This window comes from Myotis brandtii, unplaced genomic scaffold, assembly GCF_000412655.1.
Source record: "Myotis brandtii unplaced genomic scaffold, ASM41265v1 scaffold18, whole genome shotgun sequence".
In the NCBI taxonomy this organism is placed as follows: domain Eukaryota; kingdom Metazoa; phylum Chordata; class Mammalia; order Chiroptera; family Vespertilionidae; genus Myotis; species Myotis brandtii.
The window spans coordinates 7,630,279-7,649,625 of record NW_005356674.1 but is presented as its reverse complement, the minus strand read 5'-3'; the positions used below and the strand labels follow the sequence as shown (position 1 = coordinate 7,649,625).

At 36.8% G+C, this 19,347-nt stretch overlaps 1 protein-coding gene across 3 annotated transcripts in view; it reads left to right on the top strand.

Annotated features, from left to right (window-relative positions):
* Positions 1-19,347, top strand: part of HACL1 (2-hydroxyacyl-CoA lyase 1) — an 82,437-nt gene that overhangs the window by 10,863 nt on the left and 52,227 nt on the right. For all 3 annotated transcript variants that reach the window (XR_001361581.1, XM_014537543.1, XM_014537544.1), the window contains exons 8-15: positions 1,242-1,354; positions 5,090-5,225; positions 8,645-8,750; positions 11,212-11,295; positions 13,031-13,132; positions 15,323-15,477; positions 15,910-16,068; positions 18,150-18,257. Coding sequence is in view for 2 of the 3 variants with exons in the window: in XM_014537543.1 (XP_014393029.1) it covers positions 1,242-1,354; positions 5,090-5,225; positions 8,645-8,750; positions 11,212-11,295; positions 13,031-13,132; positions 15,323-15,477; positions 15,910-16,068; positions 18,150-18,257 (963 nt within the window). In the remaining variant the exon portion in view is untranslated. The remainder of the gene's footprint in view (positions 1-1,241; positions 1,355-5,089; positions 5,226-8,644; positions 8,751-11,211; positions 11,296-13,030; positions 13,133-15,322; positions 15,478-15,909; positions 16,069-18,149; positions 18,258-19,347) is intronic.

Genomic DNA, 19,347 nt, shown 5'->3' with positions numbered 1-19,347 from the left:
CGGAGACAGTTGAAAATTATTAGAACTCAACATTAAAAATTTTAGTCTGTTTGTTTCAGTTATTTAAAAATATTTCAACATCAAATGTTTATTACTTAAATAAACACTGAGTGAACAGGAAGTGTAAAATATTTTTCATTGGCATCTCAGTCACCCCTGGTACACTTGGGTATGTGTACTTGGGTTAATAAATTGCCCTGGGTACCACTTAGTACATTCCTGCTACCATGGACCAAGTGGCCTCCTAGTGACCAAGAGAGAAAGTGGGCATTTCTGTACACTCAGAGATTTCTAATTGGGAGAGTCAGAGCAAAAGGACATCTATTCTGCTTAATACCTGAGTGTGATATTCAAAATAATATTGGGCAGGGGAAGGAGAGATGAGTCTCAGGTAACTTAACTCTGTAAGCTTTCTTTAAAAAAATCTGTAAAGATTTGAATGTCCTTTTAAAAAATTTTTGTATTATAATGCCCAAGTGTTGAACATTATGGTGTTTATTAATTAGAATAAGTGAAATAAAACACTGGGGACTTGATGTCCAGAATTATTTAACTATACAGTTTTAATATTTATTTTACTAATATATATTATACTACTGAAATCCTGACTTACCCAGTGAGTGGAAATATAGTAACGTAGTTAAAAGCATGGACTTTGGAGACAGAGAGACCTAGTTCAATCCAGTCTCTGACCCCTGGGCAAGTTACCTTACTTTCTGAATTTTTTCCCCCCAATGGTGCAGATAATAGTAATACCTAACCTCATTGTTTTGAAATTTAAGTGAGAATAAATGGCACACAGTAGGTATATTTAATACTATTAGCTTTTAGGATGTTTTTACTATTACTACAACTACTACTACAATGTAAAGCCATAAACTCAAATTTCCTGTCAGCTTGTTTGACTATTAGATGATACTAGTGAATAACTGTTAATTTACTAGATGTGGTAAGGATATTATGTCTACATAGAAGAAAGTATCTTTTATAGCTGTATGGGGAAGTTTTTAGTCTTGATGCCTATAATTTACTTTAAAATGGTTCAGGAAAAGAAATCTTAAAATGCATGTTAGGGTGTGTACGTGTGAAGCAAATGTGGTAAAATGATAGTAGTTATTGAGTCTACATGCTGGGAATATGGAATTTACTGTACTATTTTTTCTTCCTTTTTATATATTTTATATTTTCACAATACATTTATAAATTGGTCTCTTTTAATTAACAGAACTCTTTATTTCCAGGTACGTGGAGTGCTGCATGCCACCTCCTATTAGTATGGCTGAAACGTCTGCTGTACAAATGGCAGCATCTGTTATTAGGAATGCCAAACAGCCCCTTCTTATCATCGGGAAAGGTAGCATTGAGTGGAACTGTAAATCTTGCTGGTTTTCGAAAGAAAGAATGCTGATTCTGTTTTAAGACGTTGTCTTCATTATTAACATCTACTTTAATGTTTGAAATTGGAATAAGAGTTCTCTTCATCCAATATAGCATTACTTATTAGTTTTGAAATCATAGAATTGTTGTAGAATGCCTATTCTTGTCCTTTGAAGGGAATATCACCTATTGCATTTCTTTGGTCTTATGAGTAAAAATGCTTTTTTTTCATTGTAAAATTTTTGTTGTTGTTAGTCGTCACTAGAGGATATTTTTCCATTGATTTTTTTTTAGAGAGAGTGGAAGGGAGGGGGAGAGACAGAGAGAGAAACATGGATGTGAGAGAGACACATTGATTGGTTGCCTCCCGTATGCTGACTGGGGCTGGGGATCAGGCCTGCAACCAAGGTACATGCCGTTGACTGGAATCGAACCTGGGACCCTTCAGTCTGAGGGCCAACACTCTACCTACTGAGCCAAAACCACCAGGACATAAAAAAATTTTAATAGAAAATTTTGGAAACTCTAAAATATTAGAAAGAAATCCCTTCATTCAAAAACACATTTTTAATAAGTAGTACTTTTCTATTGCTTTTTGGATTGTATATTTTATATATTGTGACCATATTCTATTTAAGTCATTTAACACTATAACATTTTTTTCATGGTCTTAATTTCCTCCCCTAAATTTAATTTTTAATGTCTACTTATGTATATACTAACACTTTACTGGCAAATATTTAAATCTTTGCCAGTTTCTTCTTGTTTGTTTAGAATAGCTGTGACAAGCATGTTTGTGCATAAAACTTTTTCCATATTTAGAATATAAGACAGATTCCCAGAAAGAAAATTAATTAAGTTAAAAGATATTCATATTTTAAGAGTTTTGGTGCATATTGTCAAATTGCTTTCTCCTAAGGTATTGTACCAATTTATACTCCTTTCAGCCGTTTATTACAGTATCCATTCTATGTTCTAGAACAGAGCAGGCTATAAATTACATATGACCATATTAGTTAATTGTCAACTACTAAGGAACTAACTGCATAGAAACTAAAAATTACTTTAATGGAAATGGTGGACAACATAAAAAAATTGAAGTCAGAGCTGAGTTGAATGCAGCTTTATGATGTAATAGCTCTCTGATCTCGGCAAATAAGTGCTTTGAGTCTCAAGTACCTTACTTGTAAAAAAGATATTAACTATCTCAGCAGTATTGTTATAATTAAATAACACAACAAATAGAAAAAGTTCAGTGGGTGTTAGTTTTCATTCTTCCTCTAACCAATATTCATGAGTGATGATAAGGCCGGGAGTATAGAAAACATTTTTGAGGTAAACAGAGAAATAATGGTCCCCCTACCTATAGGGAAATAGACCTGGTAACAAATATGCAGTATACTCTTAAATAGTGTGTGTAGAGGTGAGGTGGCTTCTCAAGGGAAGCAGTAGTTGGCTCATGGAGTTAGTTGGTTTGGACAGACTACCCAGAAGAGATGACACTGAGGTTACACCTTGAAAAAATGTTTGATAGGTCCCTTAGTGGACAAAGGGAACAAGGGCAGTTTGGGAAGAGAGAACTGGGTGGGCAAAGATACTGCAGTAAGAAGGAGAATACAAGGAAACTTTCTGGATGACAAAAAGGAACTACTTTTCCTCCTATATGTCTGAGAAAAGATTTTTCTAAGGTAATTTTTTTTTAATCCTTGCCCGAAGACATGCTTAGAGAGAGCAAGGGAGAAAGAGAGAAAGAGAAACATCTATGTGAGAGGGAAACATCTATTGCAGCGGTTCTCAACCTGTGGGTCGCGACCCCTTTGGGGGTCGAACAACCCTTTCACAGGGGTCGCCTAAGACCATCAGAAAACACATATATAATTACATATTGTTTTTGTGACTAATCACTATGCTTTAATTATGTTCAATTTGTAACAATGAAATTGGTGGTCACCACAACATGAGGAACTGTATTAAAGGGTCGCGGCATTAGGAAGGTTGAGAACCACTGATCTATTGGTTGCCTTCCATACATGCCCTGACTGGGGAATGACCCCACAACCCAGACACGTGCCCTGACTGGGAATTGAACTGGCATCCTTTCGGTGTATGGGACAATGCTCAACCAACCAAGCCACTCCAGTAGGGCTACGGTAATTTTATGAGGAGAACATTATATTGAATCTGAAGGTACACTATACTATTTACTGGAATTCAGTAGAGGATTGTAAGTTCTGAATATGGAGTAATATTCTACTAGCCCTGAAAAAGATTATAAAACGAAGTGGATAAAACAAAATATAGTGGCCTTGATGACATTAGAAATGAAGTCATCGCTATATTCAAACAGTGAGTTTGAAATGGGGCATGTGGCTATTCTGTAGGCACACACGGTAAAAACATATGCTATGTAGCCCACTTGGGTTAGCCCTGTTGCAGTCACACTGTAGAACCTATGAAGAGATCTACAGAACTTTAGAAATGTGTGCCCCTTGTTAGAATGTCCATGCCTAGACTAGGAGATTGCAGTTCACATTAGCTGGTAGCCCCCAAATGACCACACTGCTTGTTCCACGAGATTCTGAGTTGGCACAGAGAAAACATGCCCCCTTCTGTCCACTGCTTAGGAGGTGGTGTGCCTAGTGGGTAAGGCTGGCGGTTTTAAGAAGAGGGGGGCTCCTGGGCCACGAAAGCAGTCAGCTTTTCTTTCAGGGACTGGTGGGTTTTAACCAACGCTACTTTCCGCTGGTGGGAATTATTTAAAAAACGATTTTTATTGAGTTTTAGAGAGAGTAATGTTGATGTGAGAGCGAAACATCAATCTGCTGCCTCCTGCACATCAGGCCAGCCACCTGAGCATGTGCCTTGACTGGGAATTGAACTGGCACCCTTTCGGTGTATGGGACAATGCTCACCCAACCAAGCCACTCCAGTAGGGCTACGGTAATTTTATGAGGAGAACATTATATTGAATCTGAAGGTACACTATACTATTTACTGGAATTCAGTAGAGGATTGTAAGTTCTGAATATGGAGTAATATTCTACTAGCCCTGAAAAAGAGTATAAAACCAAGTGGATAAAACAAAATATAGTGGCCTTAATGACATTAGAAATGAAGTCATCGCTATTCAGTGAGTTTGAAATGGGGCATATGGCTATTCTGTAGGCACACACGGTAAAAACAAATGCTATGTGGCCCACTTGGGTTAGCCCTGTTGCAGTCACACTGTAGAACCTGTGAAGAGATCTACAGAACTTTAGAAATGTGAGCCCCTTGTTAGAATGTCCATGACTAGACTAGGAGATTGCAGTTCACATTAGCGGGTAGCAATGTGTGAGGTTAGAGAGAGCCTTCCCTTTGGAGGGCAAAGTCCTTTCTTAACTACTTGGGCCTACCAGTAAATATAGTATGTTCAGGGAATTGTGAGTAGTAATTCAGTAGTACTATAGCATAGAACAGGCAATTGAGAGCAGCAAAGATGTGAGGTGCAATTTTTGTTATGAGCATCCTTTAGGAGAATTGAGAATATTTTTTTAGAATATATTTTTATTGATTTCAGAGAGGAAGGGAGAGGGAGAGAGATAGAAACATCAGTGATTAGAGAGAATCATTGATCAACTGCCTCCTGTATGCCAATTTCACATAAATTGTTTTAAGGGTCAGAGTATCTGTAGCTTAACTGACTTGTCCAATACACTTGCATTTCTTATAGGTGCTGCTTATGCCCATGCAGAGGAGGGAATCAGGAAATTGGTGGAGCAATGTAAATTGCCATTTTTACCCACCCCCATGGGAAAGGGTGTTATCCCTGACAATCATCCAAACTGTGTAGCTGCTGCCAGATCCAGGTGCGTAACATTCCAGATTTTAATTACTAGTAAATAGAGGCTTGGCAGATTTTAGGCTAATTTAAATTATTATGTGACTTTAATGAATCTAGGAGTTCTGAAATAATCATGTAATTTTAAACATACCTGTTTATTTTTAGACTTTTCAGCACTTTTAAGATATTGTTCACTATCTCCAGAAACTTATGATTTCAGAAGAGACATTTGCAGTCATTTGAATCATTGTTTCCCTATATGTAATATGTTGTTTTTCTATGTCTGCAGTCAAGATTTTTAAAAAATATATATTTTATTGATTTTTTACAGAGAGGAAGGGAGAGGGATAGAGAGTTAGAAACATCAATGAGAGAGAAACATTGATCAGCTGCCTCCTGCACACTTCCCACTGGGTATGTGCCCGCAACCAAGGTACATGCCCTTGACCGCAACCAAACCTGGGACCCTTCAGTCCGCAGGCCGACGCTCTATCCACTGAGCCAAACCGGTCAGGGCAAGATTTTATTTTTATCTTTAATTTTCAGCAGTCTGATTATGATGTGTCTGGACATGGTTTTCTTTTGGTTTATCTGTTTGGTGTTTTCTGATCTTCTTGAATCTGTAAATTGGTGTCTTTCACCAAATTTGGAAAGATTTTAGTTATGATTTTTTTCAAATATTTTTTGTACACCAATCTCTTTTCCCCCTTTTGGAATAATACAGATATTAGCCATGTTGATAATGTCCTATAGGTCCCTGAATATCTGTTCAATTCTTTTTAATCCTTTTATCTCTTTTATATTTTCTGTTTGTCTGCTGAAAACTTTTATTTTTCTATGTATTTCAAGAGTATTTTTATTTACCTTATGTAACATAGTTATAATAGCTACTTGAAAGTCTTTTTTACTAATGCCAATGTCATCACAGAATTAGCATCTATTTATTTTATTTTATTTTTTTAAAACATATTTTTATTGATTTCAGAAAGGAAGGGAGAGGGAGAGAGAAAGATAGAAACATTAATGATGAGAGAGAATCATTGATCGGCTGCCTTCTGCACACCCCCTACTGGGGTTCGATCCCACAACCTGGGCAAGTGCCCTGACCAGGAATTGAACCTTGACCTTTTGGTTCACAAGTCATCGCTCAACCACTGAGCCACACTGGCTGGGCTCATTATCTTTTCTTTTGAGAATTGTTCACATTTTCCTATTTGTGTGTGTGTGTGTGTGTGTGTGTGTGTGTGTGTGTGTGTGTGTGTGTATTAATTTTGGATTATATCCTGGAATTTTGAATATTATGTTGTGAGATGCCAGGTTGTATTGAATCAACAATTTCAAGGGTTTTAGAGTATCTATAAGCAAATCTATTTTTCCACTTGTAGTTTTTATCAATTTGTTAAATTGGGTCCACATGACCAGTACAGTCTGTGAAGATAGCTTTTTTGAATATATACTTGAAATTATAACTGAATTTCTGTGAAAAATAGGCTATACCACCGAAGAAGACAAAAGCAAAAAAACAGATTCTCTATGACAAAAGATAGGGAAAAAGGGAAATAGCCAAGAAGCAGAAAAGAAGTTAAAAAAAAAGAAAAGCCACCCACAGCAATTATGATAATAAATTCTCCTGGAAAAAGACAGAGACATTCAGATTGAATCACTAATAATAACAGTTACATGCATTATAAGAACCACATCTAAAACAAAATAAAAAGAAGCAAAGATGTATGAGTTAAAAAGAAAGCAAGGGTGGCTATATTAATATCAGTGTGGATATAAAAATAATTTAAAAATTAGAAGTTATATTGACAGAAATAATCCTATCTAATAAAAGAGAAACATGGTAATTAGCCGTACATCCGCTACCCTTCCCATTGGCTAATCAGTGAGATATGCAAATTAACTTCCAGCCAAGATGGCGGCCGGCAGCCAGGCAGCTTGAAGCGAACAGGGAGGCTTGCTTGCTCCAGTGATGGCGGACTCCAACGTTCCCCACCTGCCTTGCCGGCCTCTCAGCTGCAACTCTAAGCAACTATGTTGCAAATATAGAAGCTAAACAAAACCCCAGAAACCAGCTTTAGACAGCCGGGCTTCAGCCATTATAACTGAATTTCTGTGAAAAATAGGCTATACCACCGAAGAAGACAAAAGCTAAAAAACAGATTCTCTATGACAAAAGATAGGGAAAAAGGGAAATAGCCAAGAAGCAGAAAAGAAGTTAAAAAAAAAGAAAAACCACCCACAGCAATTATGATAATAAATTCTCCTGGAAAAAGACAGAGACATTCAGATTGAATCACTAATAATAACAGTTACATGCATTATAAGAACCACATCTAAAACAAAATAAAAAGAAGCAAAGATGTATGAGTTAAAAAGAAAGCAAGGGTGGCTATATTAATATCAGTATGGATATAAAAATAATTTAAAAATTAGAAGTTATATTGACAGAAATAATAAGATTTATAAAATAAAACTATTAGAAATTTACTTGGTATAATTTTTAAAGCAATTCAGAAATGTGAATCAGTCATCTTAAAAATATATGCTTCTAGGAATCAGTATGAATTGTGTACTAAGATTTAATAGCCCGGGTTGGTATGGCTCAATTGGTTGAGCGTCATCCAGTGCACTGAAAAGTCTCAGATTTGATTCTTGGTCAGGGCATATACCCAGGTTATGGATTCCATCCCCAGTCAGGGTTGTACAGGAGGCAGCCAATCGATGTTTTTCTCTCTCTTTCTCTGTCCCTCTCCCTTCCTCTCTCTAAAATAAAAGAAAACACACACACCACATTTTATTTTTAATTTAAGCATAAAATGTGCAACCCAGTACTATTAATAACAAAGAAAATATCCAACAATCGAGAAAAGGGTTAATAAATTTAATATATGTGTTCAGCAAAACATGTAGCCTTTAATTGAATTTAAGAAGAATTTAATGACAAAGGAAAATGTTTATATAAGCAAAAGTGCATGAGACAGTATTAAATAAGCTCAACTATGTATCAATATACTTGCATAGAAAAAGAGGCTAGATGAAAATAATGCCAGGATAGTAATAATAGTTTATAAGTTCATATTATTATTGGGTGCTTTTGGTTTTTTTCTTTATACTTTTCCTGCTTTTTCCAGATTAGCCACAGTGGACTTGTATTAATTTTTCTAATGGTAAAAAGTAATAAATGAAATAGAGTATAGATACAGTCTTATGGTAATATTTTTCTACTTATTTCATCTTTTATATTACTATTTAAGTAGAAGGACATCATAAATTATTTTAGATTAAAAGATCAAATTTACCATAGAAGCTGATTCTGAAGACTAATATAAGTTCCCAATTATTTAGACTTTTCCAAATACTTTAGAAATTAATCTTATATTAATCAAATAAGAAATATGGATATACTTTTTGTGTCATCAGAAATTTTCTTTTTAATAGGGCTTTGCAATTTGCTGATGTAATCGTGTTATTTGGTGCCAGATTAAATTGGATATTGCATTTTGGACTGCCTCCAAGATATCAGCCAGATGTGAAGTTTATCCAGGTACCCAGAGAAGACAGATTTAAAGTCAGAGCTATTTGTAGTTCAATGTTCTCCCTCTCAGCCATTATCAGCTCTGCTCTCTTTTTGGCTTTTATAAAGAACCATTTCTCTTTTTATAACAGTAGAATTTTATACATTGTCTAACATAATTACAGGTACCAAAGCAAGCTGCCTTTTCAAGCCTATGAAACAATGTACCACTTTACTTCTAACCAAAAAACCTTTCAAAATCAAGTTTTAAATAGTTTGAAAAGCATAATTTGCCTCTCCTCAAAGTTCAAGTATATTTAAAGGTAGGCAAAAGAGATTTAAGTAGGATGGTAGATTAGAACAAAACATTTAGCATTGTTAGGGATTGAGTTGTTATTTTAGATACCCAAACTTTTAGATATCTTTGGTTAGAAATCTCTAAACAATGCTGCTTTAACCTATGTCATTAAACAGAGTGTTTAGAATATACTCCTGATGACTCTTGTATCGTTATGACCCCCTTTGTAAGCCAGACTCCTTACTGGTGTAGAAAGTACTGCCCACATGGTGGCATGCAAAGCTGTTCACCCTACACAGATTGGTATGGTATTTGATGATCCAGCTACCATTGCTATCTTCTCCTTATTTACCTTTTACTTAAGGAATCAACTTCTTATAGTCCATTTCCCCCTAGGGCTATTGAGAAACAAAACTACAAACAAGCAAAACTTGGGTTGTACCTAGAAAATGCTGCCACTTCTTTGATTGCGCCTCTTGGTTAGAGAATAAAGTGCATCCCCTTTGGGTTGACTAAATTACTCCTCCTGACAGAAGCTATTTTTTACTTGCCCAGGGCCAGCCAGAAATTGAGCTTCTGAGTAAATGGAAAGTAGCCATGCCTTGACCTACTAGTGATTCTTTTCTGTTTTTTTTAAAATATAGTTTATTGATTTTTTACAGAGAGGAAGGGAGAGGGATAGAGAGTTAGAAGCATCGATGAGAGAGAAACATCGATCAGCTGCCTCCTGCACACCCCCTACTGGGGACGTGCCCGTAACCAAGGTACATGCCCTTGACTGGAATCGAACCAGGGACCCTTCAGTCCGCCAGGCCGACGCTCTATCCACTGAGCCAAACCGGTTAGGGCTCTTTTCTATTTTTTAAAAAATACATATTTTCATTGATTTTTAGAAAGAGAGGAAAGGAGAGGGAGCGAGAAAGAAACATTTATATGAGAGCAAAACATTGATCAGTTGCTTCCTGCACACCCCCCCACTGGTGGTCAAGCCCAACCAACTGAGCTACACTGGCCAGGGCTCTAGGAGTGATTCTTAAAATGTGGTTCCTAGCCCTGACCGGTTTGGCTCAGTGGATAGAGCGTCGGCCTGTGGACTGAATGTTCCCGGCTTCCATTCCGGTCAAGGGCATGTACCTTGGTTGCGGGCACATCCCCAGTAGGGAGTGTGCAGGAGGCAGCTGATCGATGTTTCTCTCTCATCGATGTTTCTAACTCTCTATCCCTCTCCCTTCCTCTCTGTAAAAAATCAATAAAATATATTTTTTTAAAAATGTGGTTCCTGGACCAGCAGCATCAGCACCACCTGGGAAGCCCCACCCAAGACCTATTAAGATCAGAAACTCTGACATGGACTCTTGCAGTTTATAGTTTAACAAACCTACCAGGTGATTCTGATATATGCTAAAATTTGAGAACTGCTCTAAATAGGAATTCCAGTGTAATTAAGTAGAACCTTATTGATTAGATTCAAAACTATAATTGATCAAATCACATGTATTTCTGTGGGTATAATGGAACAATACCAAAATCCTAGAATAGAATTGAGGAAAGATGATGAGGTTTCTATACTAGCCATGAAACTCATGTAGTTCCATGGATTTTTACTTTTATTAAGGAACTTCTTTTTAAAAAAATATTTTTATTGATTTCAGAGAAGAAGGGAGAGGAAGAGAGAGAGAAAAAAAAACATCAATGATGAGAGAGAGAATTCTGTACCCCCCCTACTGGGGTTTGAGCCTGCAACCCAGACATGTGCCCTGACCAGGAATTGAACCATGACCTCCTGGTTCATTGTCAACACTCAACCACTAAGCAACACTGGCCAGGCATTAATGAACTTCTTGAACATCAAATCTTCTTTATCATGTTACACAAAGGAGTAGGCAAAAGTGGGTTTACAGTTTGTATGGAAAAAGATATGCAGGTTATGATTATTATAATACCTTTATTAACTCAAAAGAATATCACAATGGCACTGTGCACTGAGGTATAAACTCGTAAGTGCTCAAATTGCCGGCCTTCATTATTTACACATGCTTGTAGTTTACCTGCTATACTCAAGCATACTTTGCACAGAGTTCTTACCTACTTTGGCCCACCCCTGTATACATAGCTCATTTATTCAGCCTTAATTGACTTCTTAAAGAATTTAAGAATAAACATGGCTTGCTCCTTAGTCTTATCTCTTTTTAGATTGATATCTGTGCAGAAGAACTGGGGAATAATGTAAGACCTGCTGTGACTTTGCTAGGAGATATAAATGCAGTCACTAAACAGGTAAGAGCTTTTGCCTGGGTTTTAATTTACGTGGATTGGTCTTTAGAGAATAGTTCTTTAAAATGTTTCAATCTTGATTCACTTGATGACAGGTCTGATAACATCTATTTTAAACAAAATTTATAATGGAGGATTTTTTTCTTTTTCTGTTTTTTTAATTGCTGTTTACGTTCAATATTATTTTGTAATAGTTTCAGGGGTACAGCGTAATAGTTAGACAATCACATACTTTACAAAGTGTTCCCCTGATATTTTCAGTACCCACCTGACACTATACGTAATTTTTACAATATTATTGACTATATGTCTTATGCTATACTTTACATCTCCACAACTGTTTTGTAACTACCAATATGTACTTCTCAATCCCTTTCCATTTTTCACCTAGTCTCCCAACTCCTCTCCCCTCTGGCAGCCATCATTTTGTTCTCTATATCTATGAGTCTGTTTCTGTTTTATTTGTTTATATTGTTCTTTAGTTTCCACATATAGCTCTCTGACTGACTTATTTTACTTAGAATAGTACTCTCTAGGTCCATCCATGCTCTTGCAAATGGTAAGATTTTGTTCTTTTTTCATTTTTATTTTTTAAAATCACTATTTATCACCCCTATACACCATTTATCTTCCACCTCTACCCACCACCCCACCCAGAAATCAAGATTTTGTTCTTTTTTTATAGTCCAGTAATATCCCATTGTATATATGTACCACAGCTTTTTTACCCATTTGTCTATTGGTAGGCACTTGGGTTGTTTCCATACCTTGACTATTGTAAGTAATGCTGCAGTGAACTTAGGGGTGCATATATTCTTTCAAATTCATGCTTGGGGCTTCTTCGGATATATATACTCAGAAGTAGAATCACTGGGTCATAGGCAGTTCTGTTTTTAATTTTTTGAGGAACCTAATAGAAAGTTATCCTTAAATATAACTTTGGAACTCCGTTAATCCAGCTTCTTATATATGGATTATTTTTATGTGAGTAAGTTAAGCATTTTTGGAAGGTGATTGAAAATTTAAAGGCATTCAGTAGACAAACAGTCATTTATTAAGTAAGATTCGGCTATCTGAAAAATTATAAGAGGCACTAAACTTATAGCCAAGAAGTGGTTTTATCTACTGGAAAAATCCAATTTAGCATTTCTTTAGGCCATAAAGAGATTTTTACTCTTCAAAACTGTAATCAGTGACTTGTTCAGATTCTTATTATTTGTACATAATTTATACATTTCACTGTGACAGGAGATAAAATATAGTCACATTTATCACTTGATTTTTGGATACAAATTGGTATTGTTATCATGATTATACAATATTAGGATGCAATCCCCAAGCACATATTAAAACACTCTGGAGCATTTGGTTTGTATCATGGGAATCCTTGGGTATTTGGGGCTGTTGGCCTTCCTGTAAGGGTTCTCTGGAGGGGTTGACTTTCCTTCTAGGACCCAAGAAGGTTTTAATAGCCCTAGTCAGTGAGGTGGGGGAGGTGGCTCTTCACTGTGCCTATGGGAATCCCAACATCTGGCAGAAGTCTACACTGACCTAAACAAAAGCTTGCCATGTCACCTATTTCTCTTCTATCAGTTGTTTGCTGCCTTGAGGAAAAACAGAGTATGAGTGATGTGAAGAGCAGGATAGTATAGTAGTAGTGTCTTTAAGAAGAGAGTTTTATGTTAGTAATATGTAAGTTTATTTTTAAGAAGGAAAGAAAAAGTTTGTGGTTTTTTAGCTTTTAGAACAATTTGACAAAACACCGTGGCAGTATCCTCCAGAGAGCAAATGGTGGAACACTCTGAGAGAAAAAATGAAGAGCAATGAAGCTGCATCCAAGGTAATACTGGGCCCACTGAAACTCAAGAATGCTCCAGGTTCATGGTTCAGTTCTGTCATAACATGGCATATGCATTCCTAAAAATCACCATGCTATGCAAAATCTTGCAGTAAGAACCCCTGGACTCATTGGGAAAAAGGAGTTAGGGGCACAGCTCTCAAAAAAACTTTGTGAAGCATTAAAATAGAGACCTAATAAAAATGGTGGTGAGGTCTTTCATATATATTCCACAATATATATGGCACTTTGCCTTGAGAGAGACCTGAAGTTTCTTGGGGAAATAGGCATTGAAAGGTTATACCTTGTGAGTTTCTGTGGTGGAAGGAGGGTGAGCTGACATTGGACAGAAAGTTGTAAAAGCCTGTGTGGACAGGTGTGGCTTACTGTCCTTAGTGTGACCTTAACATCAAATTACAATTACGGTCTTTGGGAGCCTTAAATCCTGGGGCATGTTCGGGTATGTTTTTCTACCTTTAAGATATAAGTCCTTCGAGGCATACATTTATAATAGATAGATGTTTCATCAAAATCGAAATTTTTCTCTAATGTACAATCTTCTTTTTTTAAAAAATGTTTAGCTTTATTGAAGTATTATTGACATACAAAGTTGTAAGATATTTAAAGGTACATCATGGTGATTAATATACATCCACATTATGAAAGGGTTTCCTCATCTAGTTAATGAACGCATCTGTACCCCACATTTATCTTTTTTTTGGTGACAATACTTATAGTCTTCTTAATTCAGTTTGTTTTTACTGGAAATTCTTTTGTGACTTCTTCACCATCACTTATGGCTTTGCCTGATAGCTCAAGGCTTTCGAAATTGTAATGTGTGAAACCACCCAAACCATCCACTACTAGCACTAAAATGAGCCACTTCTGCAGGATTTGGTGTTTTCTGTTTAAATCTTCGTATATAGCCCTAGCTGGTTTGGCTCAGTGGATAGAGCGTTGGCCTGCAGACTGAAGGGTCCCGGGTTCGATTCCAGTCAAGGGCACATGCCTGGGTTGCAGGATCGATCCCCAGTTGGGGGCCTGTAGGAGGCAGCCGATCAATGATTCCCTCTCATCATTGATGTTTCTATCTATCCCTCTCCCTTCCTCTCTGAAATCAATAAAAATATATTTTTTTTAAAAAGTCTTTGTATATAGGTAGTGCTCTCTCTTTGTAAGAAAGGTCGTTCCTGATTTTTTTCACTATTTTTTGTATTTCTATGCATCTTGGTTCAGTTGGGTGTAGTTTTCTGTGTCCATGTAGCGTATCTCACTGATGGAATCATACATGAGCAAATATGAAATTTGAGTTATGCTTATATTGTTCCCTAATATGTCAGTCATCTCATTTTCCAAACAAGCAGAATTGATTATGCATGATTCTGTCTTTCATCTGAATTTTAATCAATGATTGTTTCTCTTATTAAGAGCCAGTCTCACTTCAATTTCCTTAATGGTATCATGATTAATTCCTTCTTTTCCCTAGGAATCACTTTAGTTTAAGATGTAAAGAAGTTGCCTCTCTTCTCTGGTGTAGGAGTATAGGAGGGTCCATCATCCATCTTGTGTATAATCTCCAATGGACCAAACTAGCACAGGTGAAGAGGCAGTGCTGGGACCAGATGGGACTGTGGCTGCTAAAGCCCCACGTGGCCTTCTCTCAGCTCAGAGACGCTTTAGAATAGTGGGTGAAGCATATCCCCTTTACTGTCAGTGCATGTGAGGAAGAGCCACATTTTCTGAAATCCTGACTTCATTTTTATTTAAACTCTGGGCCATACTTCAGGTGAAAATAGTCCAGAATAAAATTTTCTTTTTTTCTAAGGCAGAGTTTCTTTCCCTAAAAGTGCTCAAACAGGGCTGTTTTGTTGTGTTTAACCCAGTGTTTCCAGTTGTCTTTACTATAGCACTTCTCAGGTTTTAATATGTTAATGTGCATTGTGGCTGTCCAGGACGAGGGATATTCCCTGGTTTATACTAGGACCGTGGGACCCATTTTTCTTAGCATGTCCCCCAGGACTGTTCATAGATCAATTCACTTCTCAGGGTGGCCATTGGTGGCCACTTGGGAACCTTGTAGCTTGCAGTTGTTAACGTGTTTCCAAATAAATTTGATAGTAGCTTTTTGACAGTATGTATAGTTTTTCATTACATCTCAATCTAATTTGATTATACTTCCCTCTAATGTTTTAGGAATTAGCTTCCAAAAAATCCTTGCCTATGAATTATTACACAGTATTCTACCATGTTCAAGAACAACTACCTAGAGACTGTATGGTGGTAAGTGAAGGAGCAAATACTATGGATATTGGACGCACTGTGCTTCAAAACTACCTTCCTCGTCACAGGTAAAGTTTCCAAAAAAGAAATTACAATGAATTATAATACATTAAATTTGAAACTTCAGTAGTGCAGATTAATAAAACAGTTGAGAAGTATATAGGTTCAGTGTATAAGGACATAGTTTGTAAAAGTGTTCTTAAGTAAGGTTGTATATAGAGTTTTTATGCTTGGTATGTCCTCAAGATCATGTGATAATTTCTGTGGTCAGTGTTCTAAGGATATATTCAGTCTTACAAGCAATCATGAGTGACTTTTTCCTCTCATTCTGCTTATCTCTGACAAATTAGTTCCGCATAGTCTAAAACTTTACATTAAAGAAAGAGAATGTTTTTACTGTTCTCTATTTTTCATGAACCATGTGAATGTCTAGATTTATGCCAACCCCACCATCTGTGACATGCCCTAGAGGGTTTCATTTTTGCTTTATTCTCCAATAGGCTAGATGCTGGTACTTTTGGAACAATGGGAGTCGGTTTGGGATTTGCCATTGCAGCTGCTATAGTGGCTAAAGATAGAAACCCAGGACAGCGGGTCATCTGTGTGGAAGGAGACAGTGCATTTGGGTTTTCTGGCATGGAAGTGGAAACCATCTGCAGGTAAAACAGCATCCTGAATAGAGCATTCCTTTCTCCAAAATATGAAAGAATTATAAACAAGACCCACTTGCCTAACAAATGCTTACCGAGCATTGATCATATGTCAGGTGCCCTGTGCACAGCACTGTATAGATACTAGTATAAATAACCCCAGGGTCTTTCTCATCCAGGACAGCATGCTTCTGACCTCTTTACTGACCTCTTTTCTGACCAAAATCCTACAAACCTATGGGGCATGGTTTTGAGGTCACTGAAAAAAAGTTCTGTCTGGCCCTAGCTGGTTTGGCTCAGTGGATAGAGCGTCAGCCTGCGGACTAAAGGGTCCCGGGTTCGATTCTGGTCAAGGGCACATGCCTGGGTTGCGGGCTCGATCCCCAGTGGGAGGCGTGCAGGAGGCAGCCGATCAGTGATTCTCATCATTGATGTTTCTTTCTCCCTCTCCCTTCCTCTCTGAAATCAATAAAAATATATTAAAAAAAGAAAAAGTTCTGCCTGAGAAAAGCTTGTTTTCTGCCAGGAGACAGTAGAGTTTGGTGCTTAAGAGCATGACTTCTGTTCAGATGGCCTGAAGTTAAATACTGGCTTGACCACTGCAAAGCTAAGTGACGGGTTAAGTCATTTAACCAAGCTTCAGTCTCCTCTAGAATAGGAATAGGAATAGTAATAATTCCTACCTTAAAGCCAGTTGTGAGGAGCAAATGGGATGATCTAGGTAAAGCTTGAGGTGACTGCTCAGTGAAATAAGCTATTCAGATTATTTTTTAAAATAAAAGAACATCGATGATTTCACAATACTAATCTCACATTGAACAGGCTTTTATTTTTTTAAATATATTTTTTATTGATTTCAGAGAGAAAGGGAGAGGGAAAGAGAGATAGAAACATCAGTGAGAGAGAATCATTGATTGGCTGCCTCCTGCACACCCCACACTGGGGATCGAGCCGGCAAGCTGGGCATGTGCCCTGACCGGAAATCGAACTGTGACCTCCAGGTTCCTAAGTCAATGCTCAACCACTAAGCTACGCCGGCCAGGCAAGATTATTTTTATAGTTTTGAGGATTCATGGAGAAACTTATAAGTTGTAGATCCAACTATAGAAGTATAGGGATTTTTTTCTCTCCAATTATTTAAACTAGGAAAACAATTATATTCTTAACCAAGGCTCCTGTTAGGATTTTAGTAAATCATGTTTTGGGACTTTCAAAGTATTTGTATATAAAACTTTCCAGATCAGAGGGAAATGATGTGCTTGTTAGAGTATCTGTATTGGCAACCAAGTAATATATACCTAAAAGATGATTTTCAGGGAAGTCAGCCTTCTACACTGAGATATAAAGCCATTCCCTTCGAGCGTGGAGAACAGGTGGTTACCACAATCCTGTTACATAATAGTATGCGATTTTTTTGTTTTGTTTTTACACCTGATCTCAGAAAGTATGTCTGTAGAAAATAAAGTCCATATTCTTTTGTCAGTCACTAGTAAAGTTTAATCAGCTTTTTTTGGTCTTTGTCATACTGTTTAGCACATTATTAAATACTCTCTTTTTCTCTAAGTATTACCCCATGTAATGTTTTTCCAATTATGGATGAAGTGGTTTGAGAGGAGAGAATATACGCTAGTCACTTGTGTACTTCCCACAGCATCTAGCAAGTGCTGGTTATCTATGAGGAATTCAATAAATAGAAAGATAACTTTCGAACGAAATTCCTAGACACAACCTAGAAATAGTGCTTCAGAGGTATCGGGCATGGAAGTCATCATTCTATTAACACCTGGGTCTATGAAGACCAAGGTTCAGAAAAGCTCAGTGATTTGCCCAAGGTTCATAGTTGCATAATAGTTGAACCAGTTTTATCAGCACGTAATGTTTTATTCTTTTTGCTACTCCGTGATGTTTCTGTTAATTATTTGATATTCTTTTATTAGGATAATAAGTAACTTAATTTTTAGTTCTGTCCTAATATTACAAAAAAAAGTTTATGGAAAACTATCCATTTTTAAGTTAAAATTTCAGCTCTAAGAAAAGAAATTGTGTTAGAAAGAATAATCATTTTCTTTATATTTTGCTGTCAATTTTAGGTACAACTTGCCAATTGTACTTTTGGTGGTGAATAATAATGGAATTTACCAAGGTGTTGATACAGATTCTTGGAAGGAAATGTTAAAATTTGGAGATGCTACTGCTCTGTAAGTAGTCCAGAACAATGTATCTTTACTTTCTCCCATCTGTTTATTCTCTTTAAAAAGTCTGCTGTATTGGAATGTGCTTTCATGCTGTGAGAAGTGCTTGTTTATGTTTTCTGCCCCTCTAAAAGGGAACCCTGTCTGCATGGTTCCTCTTTGCACACCATCCATGATTGGGCACTTCAATAAATGCCCAAAACAGGGAGCCACTGAAGATTCAGACAAGTGAGTTTGATGTCTAAGCCTTGTTAGTAAAGACCTTATTGCAAAGTGCTCCCAGTACATCTTGGGAATATGGATGTTTACATCCAGAGGTCTTCCTTTTACCATTTAGCTAAATCTGATCCCTTATCAGATACATCATTTGCACATATGTACTGTATTTATCAGAAGAAAACTAAAACAACAATTTGAAAAGATGTATGCACCCCATGTTTATTGCAGCATTATTTACAATAGCCAAGATATGGAAGCAACCTAAGTGTTCATTAATAGGTGAATGGATAAAGAAGATGTGATACACACACACACACACACACAAACACACACACACACAATGGTATGTTACTCAGCAGTAAAAAGGAATTAAGTCTTGCCCATTTGCAATAACATGGGTGGATGGGTATTATGCTGTGTGAAATAAGTCAGACAAAGAGACCAATACCATATGATTTTACTTATATGTAGAATCTAATAAAGCAGAACAAACAAATCAGAAACAGAGTCATAGATACAAAGAATAAACTGATGGTTTCCAGAGGGGAGGGGAAGAGGAGGATGGGTAAAAAAGTTGAATAAGAAGTATAAACTTCCAGTTATAAAATATTTATTATATAATTAATATATTTATTATATGTATTTATTATTTATATCCATTGTAGTGTATAGTACAGAGGCTAGTCAGAAATATTGTAATAACTTTGCAGTGATTAGGCAAATAGGCATACCATGGTAATCTCATCATCTACACTAATAAAAGAGAAACATGGTAATTAGCGTACGACCGCTACCCTTTTCATTGGCTAATCAGTGAGTATATGCAAATTAACTGTCAGCCAAGATGGCAGCCGGCAGCCAGGCACTGAAGCGAGCA